The sequence below is a fragment of the Apis florea genome, unplaced genomic scaffold (assembly GCF_048593485.1).
Source record: "Apis florea isolate Af1SG1 unplaced genomic scaffold, ASM4859348v1 contig_3203_pilon, whole genome shotgun sequence".
NCBI lineage: Eukaryota > Metazoa > Arthropoda > Insecta > Hymenoptera > Apidae > Apis > Apis florea.
The window spans coordinates 8,884,034-8,903,940 of NW_028256723.1; the positions used below are offsets into that span (position 1 = coordinate 8,884,034).

At 45.4% G+C, this 19,907-nt stretch overlaps 1 protein-coding gene across 1 annotated transcript in view; it reads right to left on the reverse strand.

The window, feature by feature from the left end:
* cut (homeobox protein, cut) overlaps nucleotides 1-19,907 on the reverse strand; it is a 107,695-nt gene continuing 87,788 nt past the window's right edge. Inside the window, 6 exon segments of the mRNA XM_086911082.1 lie at nucleotides 1-1,938; nucleotides 1,940-2,258; nucleotides 2,471-2,744; nucleotides 2,881-3,517; nucleotides 4,959-5,313; nucleotides 17,017-18,261. Coding sequence (XP_086767208.1) covers nucleotides 528-1,938; nucleotides 1,940-2,258; nucleotides 2,471-2,744; nucleotides 2,881-3,517; nucleotides 4,959-5,313; nucleotides 17,017-18,261 — 4,241 coding nt within the window. The 3' untranslated portion in view covers nucleotides 1-527.

The window sequence follows — 19,907 nt, forward strand, 5'->3', positions numbered from 1 at the left end:
TTTTTTTTTTTTTTTTTTTTTCTTCCTTTTTTTGATTGAGCTCCGTCTTCTTTGATAAGCGGCGTGTCTCTGACTCCGTTCGACGCAGAGTCAGTCACCCGGAAAGTCTTTTTTTCCGGGCATCTTTTCTCCAAAATACTCCACTGACGTGTCTTTTTATTCATTATCCCTTATCTTTTTCTCTCTCTTTTTCTTACTCATTTTGTTTCACGTTATCCTAACTTTGTATTTGCCTCCCTATTGATAATGCCCTCGTGGTAGGCAGGAATCGACCAACCAGGTCTGGCCGAATCCTATGACTGGTTTTCTTCTTCCCCCCTCCTCTCTCCCCCTCCCCCCCCTCTCTCTCTCTCTACGAACTTAACTAGGCCGTAGTCCACGCTAGAACGGGACTGCACACTCGCATTTATTTTGGCATGTTTTTCTCTCTCGCTCTCGCTCACCCGGCTCGAAACACCGTGTTCGAATCGTCACGGAAACGGATATCACGAAAACAGCGTACACAAAGACCCGAACCCGCCGGTCCTTTAATAATCCCACGTCTCTTCCGGCTCGTGTTTCACCACGCTCTCCTTGGGGCTCCCCTCCCCGGTGGACTGCTGGGTCTGGTGAGCGGAGGGCGGCCTCGGGGACGCGGCCGGGCTGTTCTGGGCCGACTTGGGGCTTGGCAAAGGGCTGTCCCGGTCCTGGCCGTTGTTTCCAGAGACGGAGGACACGTCGCTCTGCGCGTCCTCCTCGTATCTGTCCTGGACCGGGGTCGGCTCCACCCTGATCGTCTCCTCCGCCTCCCTCTTCACCCCGTAATCGTCGGTCTGCATCACGCACACCCCGTTTATGATCACCTCGTCCCCCGCCCCCCTGGCAGGCTCCTGCCACTCGGGGTTCACCCATTGGGGGGCAGCCGGTTTCCTCCTGTTCGATCTGACCGTGGTGGGCGCGGTGGGCGTCTCGGCCGGCTCCCGCTTTATGCTGCCCGCCGACCCCTCCGAGTCCTCGCTCCCGAGGTTGCTCATCGCGTCCTCCGCGTCCTCGTCCTCGAACTCTTGGTTCGGCTCCCTCTTCAAAGCGTTCATGGAGAGGTCGAGGCCCGAGCATTGCTCCTTCAACGCGTTCCCCACCAAGGCGGCCAGGTTCGGGTTGAAGTAGGGGGTGTAGGGCAGGGGCACGTTGCCCAGGCCCAGCCTCTCCTTCTGGATCTCGAACAGTCTTTGGTTTAATAATACTCTGAACTGGACAGGGTCGAACGGCTGGCCGGGCTCCCTGGGCGACTGGGGCTCGGGCTGGCCGTGGGGCGTCTGCTGTTTCAGCCTCATCCGATGATTGTGAAACCAGTTGGTTATCGTCCTCGAGGAGAGGGCTAGCTCGCCGGCGAGGAACTCGATCGTGGCCACGTTGGGGTAAGGGTCGAGGGCGAACGCCAGCCTCAGGGCCTCCTTTTGCTCCTCGGAGAAGAGGACCCGTTGCTTCTTGGCGGAGGCGGGGCCCGGGCCTGGGGACGCCGCGTGGTAGAACTCGGCCGTGTCGTTGCTCGACGTGTCCGAGCTGTTGTCGTGGCCTGGGCCGCTGCTGCGCCGCCTCTTGTTCGCCTCCCTGCGCTCGTTCTTCAGCGCCTGTAACCGGTCGACGTTGTGAGCGTCGGATAACCATAATTGCATCCTGATGAACGGTTCCCGTCCCTTTATGCTCAGCATGTGCCACGGCTTCGGTTTGCTCAGCAACTCGCTCACGGACCCCTGCGACAACCCGAGGACAGCCTCGCCGAATATCTTCTGCCCTATGTTGTTCGCGAGCAACGCCTCCTTTATCTTCGTCGTGATCGTCTGCGTGTCGAGGTCCTGGGTCAGCGCGGCCATCTCGTACACGCTGGGCGAGATGTGCGGGTGGAGGCCGCGGAGGGGCGAGGGTGTCATCTGGTGGTGGGGCGAGTGGAGGTTCATCCTGCTGCTGCTGCTGCTGCTGCTGCTGCTGCTGCTGTTGCTTCTTCTGCAGCTCCTGCATGCTGAGCTGAGCGTGGGGGTGGTGGGGCCCGGGCGGGGTCAGCATCATCGGCGGAGGCGGCTGAGGATGCTGCGGGTGTTGGGGACTCTGCTGAGGGGGGCCGAGCTGCATCGCCGCCGCCTGGCTCTCCTGCTGGTGCTGGGCCGCCGCCGCCGCCTGGGCGGCCGCTTGCGCCGCCGCCGCCTGCGCCTTCGCCGCGTTTTGAAGCTGTTCCTGGACCAGTTTCGTGGGAGGCATGGGCTTCATCGGTGTTCCGCAGGCTGTAAAGGAAAGGGGGGAGAGAACTTCCAGTGAGAAACGCTCAAGATTCGTACGGTTCGAAAGCTCGCTCTCTCTTCCTCCCTCGATCGAACACTCGCTCATCGCTTTCATCATTCACTCGCATAACGGACACGCGTGATGTAAGATAAGAGCTGTCAAATTATGTCGTGTTTCTCTTTTTTTAGTAAAATAACAAAACATCTATATTGACCTGAGTTAAACTTACGAGGCAGGCCACCGTAGCCGCCGGTCCTCATCAGCTTCTCAGGGGCGATCTTGTATTGGCTGGCAACCAGTTTGTGAACCGCGTTGTCGTCCTCGAGGAACATCTTCATCCTGATGAACGGCTCGCGGCCTTTCTGCGTCAGCATGTGCCACGGTTTGGGACGCGCCAACAGGTCGGAAACGGATCCTTGGGACAAGCCCAGCACGGATTCGCCGAACAGGCGTTGGGAGATGGAATACTGGGACAACTGTTCCTTCACCTGCGAAAACATTCGATTCGTTCGTTTCGAGAAGAATAATATGTTGCCGCGAGGGAAAAAAGAAGGAAAGTAACGCGCGATCTCGACGCGAAGGAAGGATAGGTTAAGTCGAAGCGACAGTCGCGCCGCCACTTACTCTCTTTACTATATCCTCCGTGTTCAAGTTATTGTACAGGTCGAACTGTTGTTGAGTGATGGGTGGAAGTACCGCTTTCAGCGGCCTCTGGTTGGCCGTGTGGTGGGTAGGCGTGGACGGTTGACTGATCAGACTATTCGTGATGGAGGCCATCCTCTGTAGAGGGCTAGCCGCCGCTGCACCCGAGAACTCCTCGCTAGGTGTCATCGCCGGTGGAAGTATCGAGTTGCCGAGCGGCGAACTCGCGCTGGATCCACCTGGCGTCGACTGTGGCGCCGTGGACGCTTCCTGTTTCGGCCTGACCAACGAGAAAGCGCTACCGGCGTGTCTCATCGCTTCCTCCATCTTCTCTTTCTCCTCCTCCGTGACACCGTTTATCATCTTGCCCCTCGGATCTTGCACCTTGCCCAGGCTCAGGTCTTGGACACCGCCGCCGTTCGTCGCCAGGTGGTGCTGCTGAAGCGCTTGCTGCTGAAGCGCCAGCAGGCCGGGCAGCCCGGCCAATCCCGGCAGTCCGCTCAGCGAAGGGCTCTGACCCGGTGTGGCGTTCAGTTTCTGCATTTCACGGTGGTACGCGCCAAGTGCCAGCCGGAAATCCTCCTGCGTGCCGCTGAAAAAGTGCGTGAACATCCCGCCACTATTAATCGAGGTCACTTGCTGTCCTCAATAATGATCAATCGTAATCGAGATCCTCTCCTCCCTCCAGTGTGATTACAATGGGGAGAGCGAGGATGTAATACGAGCTTTCGGCCAAAAAAAGCCCGTGTTTACACCTGACATTTTCGTGTGTTAAGTAACGAAACAGATATAGCGGCATATTAATTTTAGCCGCGCACGTCACTCCGTCGTTCGGCATAGTTCTCTCCGCGTGTCGAGCGCGGCCGCGATCCATCGTGACTCACATGATCTATGGGATGCGCTACCGGTTCAGGATCCAGAGAGAGAGAGAGAGAGAGAGACGCCTCTGAACCGTGTTGTGTATCGACCAGTCTTTAACGTGCTTAATCTTTTTTTTCTTCTTTTTTTTTTTTTTTTTTTTTAACAGAGCGCGTCTCGCTTTGTTGATTTACAAATTTTCTACTCCGCGCAAACGCGTTTCGTCTCTCGTCTCTGTCCTTCTCGATTAATATAAAAAGGATTTCGTTTACGCCGACGCGACAGTAACTCGATGATGCAGGAGAGCCCATACTCTTGGCACGATGAATATTTACGTTTTGGGAAGGGAGGGATAAACTATTAAAATACGACGATACCGCGAGTGATCTTTTCGTGTCTCGCCGCGAGAGATCTCTTTCTGAATCGTGCCGATAAATTTTCTTTCTGCGCGACAGACAATATTTATCGAATGCACGACCGTGACGAAACGGAATTAAACCGGAGTTTTCGATCGAGACGAAAATTTACGCGTGCTTTTGACGATCAATTCGAGATAATTAATCTAATAATTTTTTCCCCTTTTTCTTTTCCTTCCGACACGTATACGCGCGTTTAATTTAAATTAAAATTATTCTAAAAAAAGGCAGAGAAAAAGAGAAAGAGAAAAAAGACATTAAAACTTGTCGAAAAACTCGAAACACCGACTCGAAATATATATTTTGCTCTACTCGACAATCACTGCTTCAAAAGTATCGTGTACGATTAAACCGATAGAAAGACCCTGAACATTAATTTAATAACACTAAAATTGATGCACGCTCGTAAGAGACGCGTCTACTGCCAAGCTTTTTAATAGACAATTTAAATTTACAATACGATGATTTCACAAGCGGATGGAATTTTCAATTTTGATCCGATCATCACGAATCATCGTCAATCTCAATTCCAACTCGATCCCTAAATCCTTTCATCCTTCAAATCTTGCCAACGCGTCAATCAAACAAAAAAAAAAAAAAAAACCACGGTGTCGTCAGCCAACGAGCACGATATATTTCACTTCGGAAAAGTGTTTGGAAAAGTCAACGACTCGATCAGTCACGAGGTGGCATCCATCTTTGATCAACGTGATTTCATGGCGGACCCACCAGAGGGCCTCTAAAGCGCGACTCGACAGTTTACAGGTTATTTTGCACGAGCCTCACCTGGAAGAAAACTCTCTGGGTCCACGCGTATCCTCCACCTTTCTCCCCATTATTTTGGCCAGCTCCTCCTGATAAATCCTGACTACCTGCTCTTGCGGAATGTCGTCGTTCTCGTATTTCTTCAGTCTCCTATTTTGACTGTCGAGCCTCTCTTTGTTAAAGGGGCTCGGACAACCGATTCTATTCGGACTTTTGCTGTCCGCGTCGTTCGACACCTCGTGCTCACTTCTCATTTGTAAGTGGCCCGATTCCGAGAGAATGTGCGCCAACCTCTCGTCACTCATCTCAGGTGGGCCACCTTCCTGTGGGCCACGCGCGAACGCTGGCATTCCCTGCTCCTTGCCTGAAACATACTCTACGGGTGAGGCACAACTTGTGGTGCGTTCTTACTCGGTTTTTGTCTTATAGGTATGTATAGAAAATATGCATTAGATTATATATAAGATGTATAAGGGGGAAGGGGAAAAGCGGCTGACTGTTCCTTCCATATCTGTGCTGTTCCTCCAGAGTCGAATTGTTCTTCTCACGTGGTTACACGTGGTTAGAATATCTCGTTTCAACGAATTTTTTCTTCAGAGATAACGAATGTACTAACTTTTCTATCGTTACACAATATTACGTTTTACTTCATCGTTCGTTCGAAAGTATCACAAGTGTCTCTGAAGAGGTTAGAATTTTTGTATCTTTTTTTTTTTTTTTTTTTTAACTTATTTATTCATTCATTCACTCTGACTCTGGACGTACAGACACAACATTTTTTTTTTTTTTTATATATATATATCTCGTTCGAGCGATGGCTATATTGAAATAGGTGTAATTTTCCTTTTCTGCCCCTTCGTGAAATATAACGAGTTTCTCTAAATTTTCACGACGAGAGGGGAACACACTTGGGAGAGACATTATCTCGGCTAACGTTCCGAGAGCGCCTTTCAATTTCACCCGTTCAACGGACGAAGCGTTCGGTAAGGAAGCGGCCCCCTCGAACCTAATCAGATCCAAACAGGAGAAGGAGGGGGGGGGCGGGGAAAAGAGGGGTTCTGATTCCACGTTCGATCGAACGTGGGAGCAATTAATACAACGCAAAATCAATAACACCGAACCCGAAAGCAGAGCGTAAACCCGTGACGATAATTAAAATATCCTTTTCCTCCCTTACACGTAGCCAAGTGTACTTCTCCTACGTGTTTCCTGTCTAATTGACCAATCAGCCGTAAGATTCAGACGAATGAGCCATCGATCATGTCTTTGATTGCTTCGGCTGCCTTTCCCTCCCCTCCCCTCCCCCTCCCTCCTACTCTGCCAAACATTCTCGCCACGGATCGACGCGCACGCCCTCTCGAAAAATACAACGGGATAGGTTACTCGTTGCCGCGTGTCTTCAAGGGGGAGGGGTGGAATAACGTGAGAGGATGGAAGATTTTTTTTTAATTTAATTTCAGAAGATGAAAGGGAGGAATGTTATGGGGAGGGGAAAAAAAAAAAAAAAAAATATACGCATGTATATATAAACGTAACGTCGCGAGGACGATCAGTCGGCGAGGAGTTTGAACTTTGCGAATCGTTTCTGTTGCTTGTCCGTTTTCACTTTGACATCAGACTGTTGCATAAATAGACTGTTGCTCTAGTGACTAGTGTTGTATTTTAAATACTCTATTTTCTATCCAGCTCCTCGAATCCACCAGCTCCTTTTGTCTCCCTTCTCACGCTTTTAAGTCTAGACGAATTTAATCTCGAACAGAGGAGGAGGAGGAGGAGGAGGAGGTGGTGGTTGATATCGATCGAATTTTTATCACGTACTATTTCAAGAGGATCATTATTAGGAATGAGGATTTAATTTTCGGAAAAATTTCTAGGAGGAGGAATTTTTTCTCTCGATCGAAGCTCGGTCGATACGAGAGAGAACTTCCTTCCCTCCCTTCGTATTTTTATCCCATTAATAGAAGAAACGTATGCGGTCGTCCACGCACGAGAAGGAAAGATTAATTGGTCATTAAGGTCGGAATGTAGACGACGATCCAAGAAACCGATGTTGCGGTTATTGCGGGAATATTGGTCGACGGGAAATGTTTCAAGAAATCGACAACGTCGGCGGTGGGTGGAAACGTTACGGGGACAATGACGACAGCCGTGGTTCGGGCCCCGTGCATCTGTGGAAGAATCGAAACGCGACGTGTACACACGTCCCGTCCACGAGTGTGTTCCGTAGCGGCGTTTGAATCCGTGCCAACAGGCTTCGACTTATGCCAACCAACCTTCTCTACGTGTACGTGTTCATACGACATTTTCGTGTGCGACATGCCTCTTAACGAAAGGATCGAACGGTTGCGAGGCTGAGATTAGCGGATAGGAATTCGATTCTCTCCACTCTTGCGAGCCTTAGGTTTGTCGTTTTCAAATTCTCGAAATTCCTCTTGGATACTTAGAAGAGAAAAACAAAAATACGGTGAAACGATGTTATCCGTTGAATTATCGAAAATTCGTATTACGTTCTAATATAGATAAATTATAAAACTGCGTGATTTTCGAGTGAACTTTTTTTTTCTTTTCTTTGTGTGTGTGTGTGTGTGCGCGCGCGTGTATGCGTGTAGTTCAAGTTTCACGTCTCCTAGAACGAGATATGTGCCGTGGAAGAATCTCGTAATAACGAACGGATCGGTGAAAAACGTGTTTTCAGTTCGGTTACCGACAGAAAAACTTCATCGAGATAAAAAAGAATCGAGGTTATTATTGCTTTACTTCTTTTTCCTCCGAGCGGACTTTTTGTGGTTCGAGCTGATGAAATTGACATTATCGTTATCGAACGGAATACTGATTAACGCACTGCAGCAAGAATAACCACACTTTGTGACGTTGTATTACGTACAAAGATTTATCGAATCGAATTACCATCGAGTTCCTGCGTTAATATTTTTCCCCTTAAATCTCATGTATATTCATAACGTCTGCTAGTAACGCGTGAATATATTATCAATCTGCATAGATAACATGAAAAAAAGAATTGATCTTCGGATCGTGTCGCCTCATTATCGACCGATATCGTAATTATTGCAATTTCGTAATCGATATTTTCACCCGTTGTTAAACGTTCGAAGTGGAAATTATATTAAACACGCCGTGTATAATATTCAATTAAATATACGAGATTGTTCCTTTTTATACGCGATAGAATTTTTCAAAACGATTAATTCAATAATATACACGGTTGAACGATAATTTTTCGTGCCAATTAGACAAAGAATAATCTAGGTGTCGCTAGGTCGTTTCCGTTGCGCACGCAGTCTTTCCACCATCGTTTCTCCCGGATGATGAAACGTCACGGTTCGTTCGTTCAGATCGCGCCAAGGCATCAAAGACCGGCACGTATGAATCGTCGAAAGAAAGAACAATCGAGTTCGTAAGGACAATGGCCAAGCCGGATAAGAAATCCATATTGCATTTTTACGCGGTAAAAAATATCCCGTGGTAATTATACTTGGCAAAGAATACCCGTAAGTGTATATCTTGACATTTATTTAAGGTTAGATGAGAGAGGTTTTAGAGGTGAATATATCGACAATGGTAGATTACAAAATTTGGAAGGATTTCGTGGGAACCTGTCACCTGTGTTATATATATATATGTATGTATGTATGGCTTAAGTAACGAAACGATTGTTACGAGACCGCTTTGTGTTCTCGATTTGTGTTCTCGACAACGAGACTTCTTACGCCAATCGCGATTGTTGCTTGACCCGTGGAAAGTACACGTGTCTGTGGAATCGATAGAAATCAGGGACGATAAAGAATAGGCTCTAATGTACTGGCGTGCGCGAGTCCCTTGTATTTTTGGATCATAAACAATGGTCGTGGTTGCGAAAAGAGAATAGAACAGGTTGAATATCGATGGGAACTAGAGCCAACGCGTTGATTGTCGGTTAAACAGGCGACACAAAATATTTCGATCAATTAACAAAGTAAGTAGAAACATTATATTTTTACGTATTTCTAAAAGTCAAATTCATCGTTGTATCTCTCGAAAAAAAATATATCGCTTTCAGGCTTAAACTACGGATTACAACGAGGAAAGAATGTAAAGTTGAAAAGATATATACGAGACAGGAACGATACTGGCGTATCGAACATCGGTATCGCGTACAGGTGGCAGCATAGGCATAGTCCCATAACTCGTACGAAATGGCCGAGGCTGTTTTTCAAGATCCACCTTCAAGACCGTGCAATTTCCGTGGCTTCGAACGACGACAAGGGCTGTGCGCTCGAACGAGCGAGGCGTCAGGAGGTGGAAGGATACAACCGGGACAGAAAATCTGATAAAATCGCTATATGAAGCAGAGTAGCCTCGCTAATGAACGTAACTCTTTCGCGTTGCGCCGGTGGTTAGGTTAGGTTCTCTTCTACACGCGCAAGATGTGCGTTACTGCATATAGTGCGCGTTTAATTGACGGTGAAATACGCGACTACGAGGCACCGTCGGGGGAGGGGTTCCTTCTTTGAATCCGTGCTCCGTAACAACCACGAGAACGTTCGTAGTTGTCGACTCGAACGAAATTCGGAATGGTCGGCTTTGCTCGTGGAAAATCATCGTTAAATCTAACTCGATGTCTGCTCCAGATATATTAGCTCTACACGTACACGTGTATAATGTCGTTTCTATGGAGTATGAATATGATAGCACACGTTTATTAAATTTCTCCCATTTTGTGTAATCGAGAGAGAGAGAGAGAGAGAGATATTTAGAATTCGTTCTAACATATCGATTATTTTAATTTTTCTCCTCGCGAAATAATATAATGTTATTTTCGCGATAACATTATCGGCCCGGAAATTTCGTTATCAAACGATACAACAGTGTATAGAACAGACAACGGAATTGATTCGCGTTAGAATTTCCATTAATGTAAAAAACTTATGTAAAAAAAAAAAAAAAAAAAAAAAATCGAACGAATACTAATTAAACATAATCGTAGAGTTAAAAAGTTATTTATATACGTTTATTACAAACCGTGGAAATAGAATAATTTTAAGGTACAACGATTTATTTGAATTTATGTAACTGGTCGGAAACATCGGTCAACGTAACTAATTTTTTTTGTCTCGAGGCAGTAATTAGAGAAAGACGTTGGTTTCCAGCGATAAATCGTATACGATTCCTCAGAGGCGATCGGTCAATCTTTCAACGTTCCGCTTCAACCCGATGCTTTCACGCAATTAAGGAATTAAAGCGTGCAATTAAAAAAAAAAAAAAAAAAAAAGAAAAAAAAAGGAGGGAAAAAGAAAATGGCTGTGACGTTTGCCATTGTACGAGTGAAATTCGAGCCGACTGAGAAAACTCATTAGAAAGCGCGCCCGCTTGGTGAAACCTGAACAACGATTCTCGATACCGATTTCAAGCGAAAATTTCAAGCGGTGCCGATCATTATTAACGTATTCATCGACGCCATCGTTGGCCATCGCGCGTGACTCTTTCAACTCTTTCAACTCTTTCATCCGTACTCGATTCCTACGCAGTCGGATTTCGAAATAGCAATCGCGCGCACTGATAAGCCCTATCTCTGCCGGATTAGGTCAACGAACGTCGAGTTAATTATTTGCTTCGACTATGATTCTAAAAACGATTTCACATGATCGGGATAGTAGACTTACTTTTCTCTCTCTCTCTCTCTCTCTCTATTCCTCGAATTTTTTTCCACTTTTGAAAGGAGATCTTTATTCTATTCTACACGAGAAACACCGATCGTGTTTATTAGCTTGCTCGAGAGATATCGTTATTCGAAATATATATATCGAACAGAGGCCGATCTTTTCGAGCGATATTATTTATTTAAAAAAGAAAAATGATGAAAAATTTTTTTTCTCTTTCCGATAGTTCCTTCGAAAAGGAAAAAAATCAAAACTTTTCGTGCTCCGGTTCCCTGTATTTTACATCCCATTTATTTACCCGGTCTCGCGGCGAAGAGGAAATAACAAGCATATTTCAAGCGGCGCGCAGTAGAACAACTTTACAATTATAATCGGACAATTAGAGTCCCATGACCGTGGTGATGCATATCCGCATTTCGATAAACGGGGCACGCTCTAAAGGGTATGTAACTGAATTGAAAATGAATTCCTGGCGATTTCAGATAGTTGGTGCCAACGAACGAACGTACGTCAGAATTTAAAACCGGCCGAATATAATATAACGAATCGACATCGAGGTAATAAAAAAAAAAAAAAAAAAAAGAAGAAGTAAAACGGATAATCGGCGATAATTTAATCGTTCTTTTTTTTTTCTTTTCTCCATAAAAATCACTAATACCATTCGGTCGGAACGTTATTGAAAGAATATTACAACCGTTTTTTTTTTTTTTTTTTTTTTTCCTTTCCAACCAATTGGTTGAATTCTTTTAACAATCTTTTTATGTTTATACGTACATTTGGATGTTAATTTACGTTTTTTTTTTTTTTTTTTTTTTTTTTTTGAAGGATAACATATACACTTTTACTATCCGATTTTTATGGATCATCTGTATTTTTTTTCTTTTTTTTTTTTTTTATTATTATATAATAATACTTCTATCGACGTTTTATGCAATTCTTCGCAGATTTATATCTATCTACCTAGACGCTATAACGATCGAATCAAATACCATCGCATTTTATTAAATCTGAACGTTTTATCGCTTAATCTGGATTCAATATTAACATTAAAAAAAAAAAAAAAAAAAGAAAAAGCAAAAACTCGTATTTTACATGTGTAAAGAGAGTGGAGCAATGACTTTAATCACCTTGAACGTCTCTCCGCTATTTTTAAAGACACAAGTGGTGGAACTTTGTTTGCAAAAGTTGTGGTGTAGTAGCTATATATGAAGAGAGAGAAAGAGATATATACGTACACACATATATATATATAAGATTACAATAATTGCAATTGTTATTTTTCTTTTTTATTATTATTGTTTACAGATTTCAAGATCTTACTTCTATCTACTTGAACGCTTTTTTTTATACTCCTGATAAAATTTAAAAGAAGAAGAAGAAGAAGACTGTAATTCCTTCCTTGGAGAGAAAACAGATAAAGTAGTATCAGCACGTAATTCTTCAAAAAGTTTACCATTGGATAACCTCTTCCTCTTCGAGTCCTTCCTGGTTTCTCGAACGCTTCGAAACAGAGATATCTTTGTACGTCTAGGAATTAATCGTCGACATCTCTCCTTTTTCACGCACAACAATCGTGAAAACGAGAGAAGCAGAGAGAATTTTTATTATTATTATTATTATTATTATTATTATTATTCTCATTATTCTTCCACGATTGATCGAGGACAGAAGTTCGCGCGAAAAAGAAAGGAAGAAAATATAATCTTGTTGGGTAAACAGCGTTGGACCGGTACCAACTATCTTTATTACGGTAATCTCGCGGTGCGTTGCTCTTGGATCGGTCGTTGCTTGGATCAATTGTGTTGCACCGCCCGCGGGCAATAATAAATGGTGTCTGAACAAGGTTCGTTGAGCAGTGGGCCAAGATCCAGATATATTTGTCACAGGCTTACCGAAGTTTACCCAAGTTTATTATTTTTCCAATAATATAATTTAAATATTCATTTCCCGTCCTTTCCCGTTTCCGTTTCCGAGAATTCGAAAATCGAAATCGAAATCGAAAACGATGTATTTCGAATATGGCAAGATTGGAATTTCGCCACGAAACAGTGCCAACCTAGTCCTGACCGATCGATATTTATCGCGTCAAATCAGACAGGTTCGATGGGAACAAGTCGAGTCGCTGGCTTTCGTTTTTTACTCGATCGGGAAATGGCCGACACAAAGAGCTCGTTGTGAACAAGGGATTGGTGAAATAATTAACGATTAAAGTGTCCACCACCGGATCGACCGTTCCATATTTTTATATAATCTTCTTCGAGCTACTTTACTTACACACTTTTATCAGTCGTTCTTTCTTTTCCAACGTTAAAAAAAAAAAAAAACCTAACCTCCAAATAATCCTGCCACGATATCACAAGGAAAAAAAAAAAAACTCGATTCTGGCAATTTTTTTCTTTTGACAATTTCAACGGATTCACGGATGTTCAAGGTACAAACGTAAGGTGGTTTACGTATCGCGCAGGTATTACGGCGCAGCATCGAGACAACGAACGTTATATCGCGAGTCCCCATTTTTTTCGCATCGTTTCTTCCTTTCCTCCCCGCCTCGACCTCCTTCCCCCTTTTCCCGCGCCGCAATTCCTCTCTTTTCTCTTCTTTCATCAGTATTACTATTATTATTTTTATCTCTCTTTTTCTTTCCCTCCCCTCCCCGCGCGATGCACATGATTATCGTTGTCGGAAACCGACAATCCATTGATGCACGACGTTGTCGACCTTTTCCTCCCCTTCCCTGTGGGCGATCCGCCTCCAACCTGTCCAACCGTGGTATATTCCATTCCAGTTTCACTCGTGTATCTCGCGACATTTGCTCGCTCACCGGCTCGCTCGAAATTCTTTTATCTTTGCCAATAATAATAATGTATCGGTACGTGCGAGAGCGAGTGCGAGTGTTTGGAACGAAGGCGGGAGAAGGAAAAAGAGATTGGCGAGGTAATTTGAAACGGCACGTTTTCCTTCCCCGCAAAACTCGCTCGTTACTTTTTATTCTACTGGCGAAAAAACACCAGGCGCGCGCACAACTCGGTCGGCATCGGCAACGTTGGTTACCGACCGAGCGCGGAACAAGGAAAAGTGTGTTTTTGCACGGGTGAAAAATTATTACGTCGAATTCGATGCGTGCGATCGAACGAACGATAATGAACAATATAATTGATTGGCAAAGGGATGATCCATATAAAAGAATGAGGAGAATATACAAGGGATAAAATTTCGAGAAATTTTTATCCCACGTTTCTTTCTCAACCAACTTCGCAACAATCGGAATCGATACCACGTATCGTGCACGTAACGTTCATCCTGTACGACACTCTACAGACGTGTGTAGTGGGTTATATTTGCCGCGGATGTCCCATTAATGGCCCATCCTCTCTCTCTTCCACGGTATCGGTATTAAATAATATTTAGAGAAAGGGAAGATGGGGAAGAGAGAGAGGGAGGAACCGAACCATCGACGATGGTTGAACGATAGGCGGCGGCTATAGAGGTCGACTGTGCGGAGATGGGGAGAAGGATGGTTTTAATAAGTGAGAGACGAACGCACAGTGGTGTTCGACGAACGTGACCTTGTAACGATAAAAAACAAGGGACCATGTATCCCGGAGAGTGATTCATGTCGCCGGCGAAACGCGAATGCTTTATGACGGAACACGGATTTCGACGCGTGTTCCGTACCGAGTAATGAATGTTTGCATTGTTTTCGCACCGACAGATGGACATTTCGGTTGGTTCATGGAAATATATAAAGAATGGCCGGTTACGCTGGGATACCTTCCTCCTCGCCGGGGGAGGGAAACGAACGTTCTAATCACACGATTGTAGGCGAATTCTTATGCAAATTCGGATTTTTACGAATAGATGAATCTAACCTGAAACCTGAGAGATATATGGCCGGGCGAGAATGTATCTTAGAGGTATACACTTTTCCTGCCATTTTAACCTGAAATGCGCAAAAGAAAACTTACGGTTATTTCGTTTATCGAAAAAAAAAAATCGATCGATTATCCGTTAAATTCAATACGGGAGAGAATTCGGATTTTTGGAAAATACTTTTTGCTATTCTAACCTAAATTTGAAACTATTATCCTTCGAGGAATAAAATTCAAATGAACGAATTGGGGAAAATTTATACGAATTTTCAAAAGAAGATGAAAGGAAGAAAATTACGGTTAGAATTCGAATTAATTTATTCGAATTTTTAGGAGAGTTTCTCGTTCTATTCTAACCTCGAAAAAAAAAAAAAAATCGAAACGATCAAATTATCCTTCAATCAGTTTCCAGTGAATATAGCGGAAATTTAATTAAAATAGAAAATTCTCTTCTTTCGTTTCTTAACCTAATTGAGAAAAACCAGTTGGAAATAATTCTAACCTAGAAAAAAATCGAAACGATCAAATTATCCTTCGAATTCCTTATACGGCGAAGATTCGTAAACAATTAACACGGTTGGAATCGAGGAGAACGATCTTCCACGACGATTTTACCGATTTACCAACCCGTCGAAAGTGTAAATTACCTTTTGCGATAAATGCAGCGGTGCACAGAACGCGTACCCGATCTCTCTTGCACACCTCCCCTTCTCCCCCGTTTCCTTTCGTATCCCCTCGCCCCTCCTTCCTCCTTCCTTTCCGGGTCCCTGGAACCCTTTATGTATCGCACCCTTGCCTAGAAGTCATCCCCAGTTTCCTACTCCCAACAGCTATTAGTCCAAACAATATGGCTGCCAAACGCAGCGAACAATCGATAGCGAGCGAGCTGGTGGGCGCCAACTGGCTGTATAATCGAATTAAGACTATTAAACGCGAAATCGAACGTCATCTTCCAACTGTTTTGCGTGACGCACGTACAACACGTCGCGCGATCGATCTTTGTCCCACAGATTATGGCAAACCCATTGCTTTTTCTCTCCAAATGGGCCCCAAATCGAATTATTAATTGCGTCGTCGTTCTCTTGGAATATTCTCTAAGAGAGAATAAATAACTCTTTTAAAACGTGTGATTCAATTCCTGTGATCCGTGTCGATTACGAATCGATTTCATTTCTCGTAGATAAAGTAGAATTTAATAAATTAAACGCTTCGAGGCGTAAATTGATTCGTTGGACAAACGAACGAACGTTTTTTGTATCATCGTAGTAGAACGTTCGCGTTATTGGGCAGGGAGAAACACCTTTGTTGCAGTTCGGTCTCGGCACGTGGCAACGTCGGCGGAACAGCCTGTTGCGCAGTATCCCTATAACGCTCGGAACATCTAAATTTGTAAACACACTTAAAATATCCTCCTCCTGTATCCTAGCGACTGTTCAAGCCATTTCTTTTAACGAACATACATACATACAATGTGTACGTACATCGAGTCGTAAAGATACCTGTATGTTATCGTAAAAAAAGAAGAAAAAAAAAATTCTAGAAATTGGGAATGGAAAGCTCACGACGTCACCAACGCATGTGCTACCTCGATAATTAATTAATTAATTAATTAATTCTTTCTTTCTTTCTTTCTTTCTTTCTTTCTTTCTAGCTTTTATATTTATATAGAGGGATGCGACCTCCGGTTGTTATACGTATTCCATTTTCTTTTTTTTTTTTTTTTTTTTCCACGATGAAGTTAGGCCAAGTAGAAGTACCATTGACACCCCTTGTATTAGACAGCCGAAAAAAAAATAGTTAAAACTGACAGGTTGATGAGGTTAGTGATTCGGCAGAACAGATTATTGGCAGTGCGAGGCAGAAAAGAATTCGTAGGAGATTCAAACGGGCAAATTGTCATTGTAGGCGAAGCCGAAACGAGCCATCGTCGATATTTGTTTACTATTTTCTTTTTTTTTTTTTTTTCTCCTCTCTCTGGAGCGAACAGTCATCATCAACGGGTCGAGGCCATCTCGAAGATAACGACGAGAGAGCAACAACACGATATCGCCGGGACACGTTGATGATTCGATCGTTCCCAAACGATCGAAGAACAAAACGGAAGCGATCGATTAAATAACTCCTTTCAACCATCCTCTTTTTAATCTTCCAAATTCTTCTTCGATCGATCCGAGATCCGGATCAGCCAAAAAGCAATCGTACACCAAAAAAAAAAAAAAAAAAAAAAACAAGTTCTTTCGTTTACTTATCTATCCATCTTCTCCTCTTCCCCCCTCTCCCCTCTCCCCCTCCACCCTTCCCCTCCCCTCTCTCTCTCTCGATCGAATCCTCTTCTTCGAAACAGAGACTTCCAAAGCAGTAACACTCAGAAGAGAGAGAGAGAGAGCGAGAGCGAGAGAAAGAGAGAAAAGAAAGACGAAGACGAAGAAGAAGAAGAAGAAGAACATATGGCGGGAGAAGTGGAGAGAGAGAGAGAGAGAGAGAGAGAGAGAGAGAGAGAGAGACACAGAGGTGGAGAAACAAGTGTTTCTTTCTTGTACTCATTGTACTCACCTTTCTTCGGTATTAGAGATTTAAGCAGCATTACAGCGTTTTCGTCGCACGCCCACCCGTGCATCTTCCTGTAGCTGTCTCGCCCCTTCTCCGTCAGCTTGTCCCACGGCTTCGGTTTGCTCAGCAACTCGCTCACCGTTCCCTGGCTCAGCCCGAGTATATACTTGGCGAACAACCTCTGCCCGATGTTGTGTATCGACAACAGCTCCCTCACCTTCCTAGCTATGTGCAACGTGTCCAGATTCTGCGACGCGTACTTGTCCATGTTGTAGCGAAGCATGTCTTGCAGCCTCGCCTCCATCGGATCCCCCTTCGGGATCAGGGACTCGCCCAGCCTGACCGGCATCCCCGTAGGCCCGAACTCGTCGCTGAATCGGAACGGATGCGTTCTATCGTCGAACCGGAACGGGCTCTTCAGCGTGTCCAGCACGCTCAACCCCCCTATGTTGTTGTTGTTGTTGTTGTTGTTGTTGTTATTGTTATTGTTATTATTGTTGTTGGCCAGATGATGACTGTTGTTGTTGTTGTTGTGGCAAGGTTCCTGGTCGGGCGGGCTCTTGGGGGGCGGCGCTGGGGCAAGGACGGCGGGCGTGAGGGTCGCGCCGTTGACGGAGGCGGAGGGGGTGGTGGTCTCGATGACGGAGGTCGGCGGTTGAAAGCTCGGTGGCGACGTTAACGCTGTCGTCGAGGATGGCGTAGGTGGCGCAGGTGTCTCGTGGCCGGAGACAGGTGTCGGCGCTTTCTCCGCGTCGAGGCAACTGAGCGGGGTCGTTCCTAGGGGGGTGTTCGATTTGGCGGGGGTGTTGGAGCTGGACGAGGGATCGGTGGGCGATGGAAGATGATTCAGGCCGCTGCTCGCCGCGGGCGGGTGGAGGCCGATCAGCGGTTGTTGTTGGCCTTGCTGTTGCTGCGACAATTGGCTCAACGGGTTCGATTGTTGTTGCTGCTGCTGTTGCTGATTCATGATGGACCTCTCCAACGTCCGCCTCCAGTTGGCGACGATCTCTTCGCCGAGGAACGAGCCGAACGTCTCGACGTTTTGCAGGGGTGGGGGGAAGAGGAGGCTGGACGTGGTCGAGGTGGCAGAGGATGGCGTGGGGGTGGAGCGCGGGGGGAGGGAGACTGCTGCTGGGGCGGGTGGCGGCGGTGGTTGCTGGGAGGACACGTGGGACGAAGGCGGCACAACACCCCCGACCCCGTGGGGCGAGGCGGTAGAGGCGCGCTGCAGGGGTGACGATAGCCCACCTGCAACCACCAAAAAAACACACAAGGGGCCGCGTGAACACGAGCGTGTGAACTGTCTGGATGGGCTGGACGGAGACCGCGAGACTTTCTTTCTTTTTTCTTTTTTTCGGGGAGGGGTGGGTTGGGTGGGGGAGAGGGAAGGGGGAGAGAAGAAGAAGAAGAGACTCCCGGCGGAGTCTCCGTTACAGTGCATGACAATTTAGATTGTTGTTCAATTTAGTTTCTTTTTTTCCCCTTGGAGGCGCAAGGAGGACGAAAAAAAGACCGGAGGAACCGAGACTCTCTTTTTCGAGACGCTTCGTCGCGCGTTTGATCGCGGGAACAAACGAGGAACGACAAACGAGAGGCCCAACGAGAGGAAAAGTGACGGACGACGCGGGGACGGACACCTCTCTCTCGTCCTCTTTCTTTTTATTTTTATCTTTATTATTATTATTATTATTATTACCGTCCCCCCCCTCCCCCCTCTTAACGCGAAACTCTTAAAGGAAACTCTAACGCGAACTCTGCGAGGATCGGTTCGAGAAACTGGTGTTCTTTTTCCCGAGGATAAACACTTTTTTCTTTCTTCACGCTTTGCGCCCCTCCAACGTGGAAACGCGTTCAACGAATCGCGCGTGTATACATAAATAATATATATATATATATATATATATTTATGTATACACAGAATTTGCGTTTCCCAGCGTGCAGATGCTCGTGATTTGGGGGGGGGAGGGGGAGTGGGACGATACGAGGATAACGTGGAGTGAGGGAATGTATGGGGAATGTATATAATAATACGTACAATTAAATATATCGTGCGTGGTGTGTTGGTCTCGGTTAGTACCATCTAATCAACAAGGCGCGTGGTCGACACACGGCGCCATCAGTAGTAGCTCGAGAAAGTGTGCGATCTAAGCGTGAGGTAAGGGGGGGAGGGGAAGGGATGGGGAGAGGATAGGTGGGGAGAGGGGTGTCTGGAAGAAATTAGGCGGAAGAACGGAAGAAGAGGAAGCGCGGTAGCGACAGAGAAAGAGATAGAGAAGGAGAAGGAAGAAGAGAGAGAGAGAGAAAGAGAGATGACGGATGTCGTATGAACGATAAAAAAAAAAGTAAGAAAGTGAGAAAGAAAGAAAGAAAGTCTTAGCGAAAAAAAAAAAGAAATGAAAGAGGAAGAACGAAAAGGTAATAAAGGAAAGAGAGAGAGAGAGAGAGAGAGAGAGAGAGAGAGAGAACGAAGAAAGTTATATATATATAAAAAAAAAAGTGCGAACACAATGGCAAGCAAAAGAGTTACATCGTTGTTCCTTTTCTCTCGGTAAGCTCCTTCAGTCATCCCTCGTTCTTTACAGAAGCGTCCGCGTTGCGTGACTCGTGTCCTTTTTCTCTTTTTTTTTGTTTGTTTCTTTGTTTGTTTGTTTATTTTCATTATTATTCACATACATAACATTGCACGATTATACCGAGCCCTTCGACGTAGCCTCGAAGAGAGAGAGAGTCGGGGGATCGAAGACCAGAAGACTTGCTCTTTAACGCAAGTCAAAATTGTTTTTACATATATATTATATACAATTATATATATATCCAAACAAGCAAGTCTGGTCTATGAGATTATCGTCTCTAAATCATTCTTCCCAATTCGAATTCGAAACAAGACCTACCGT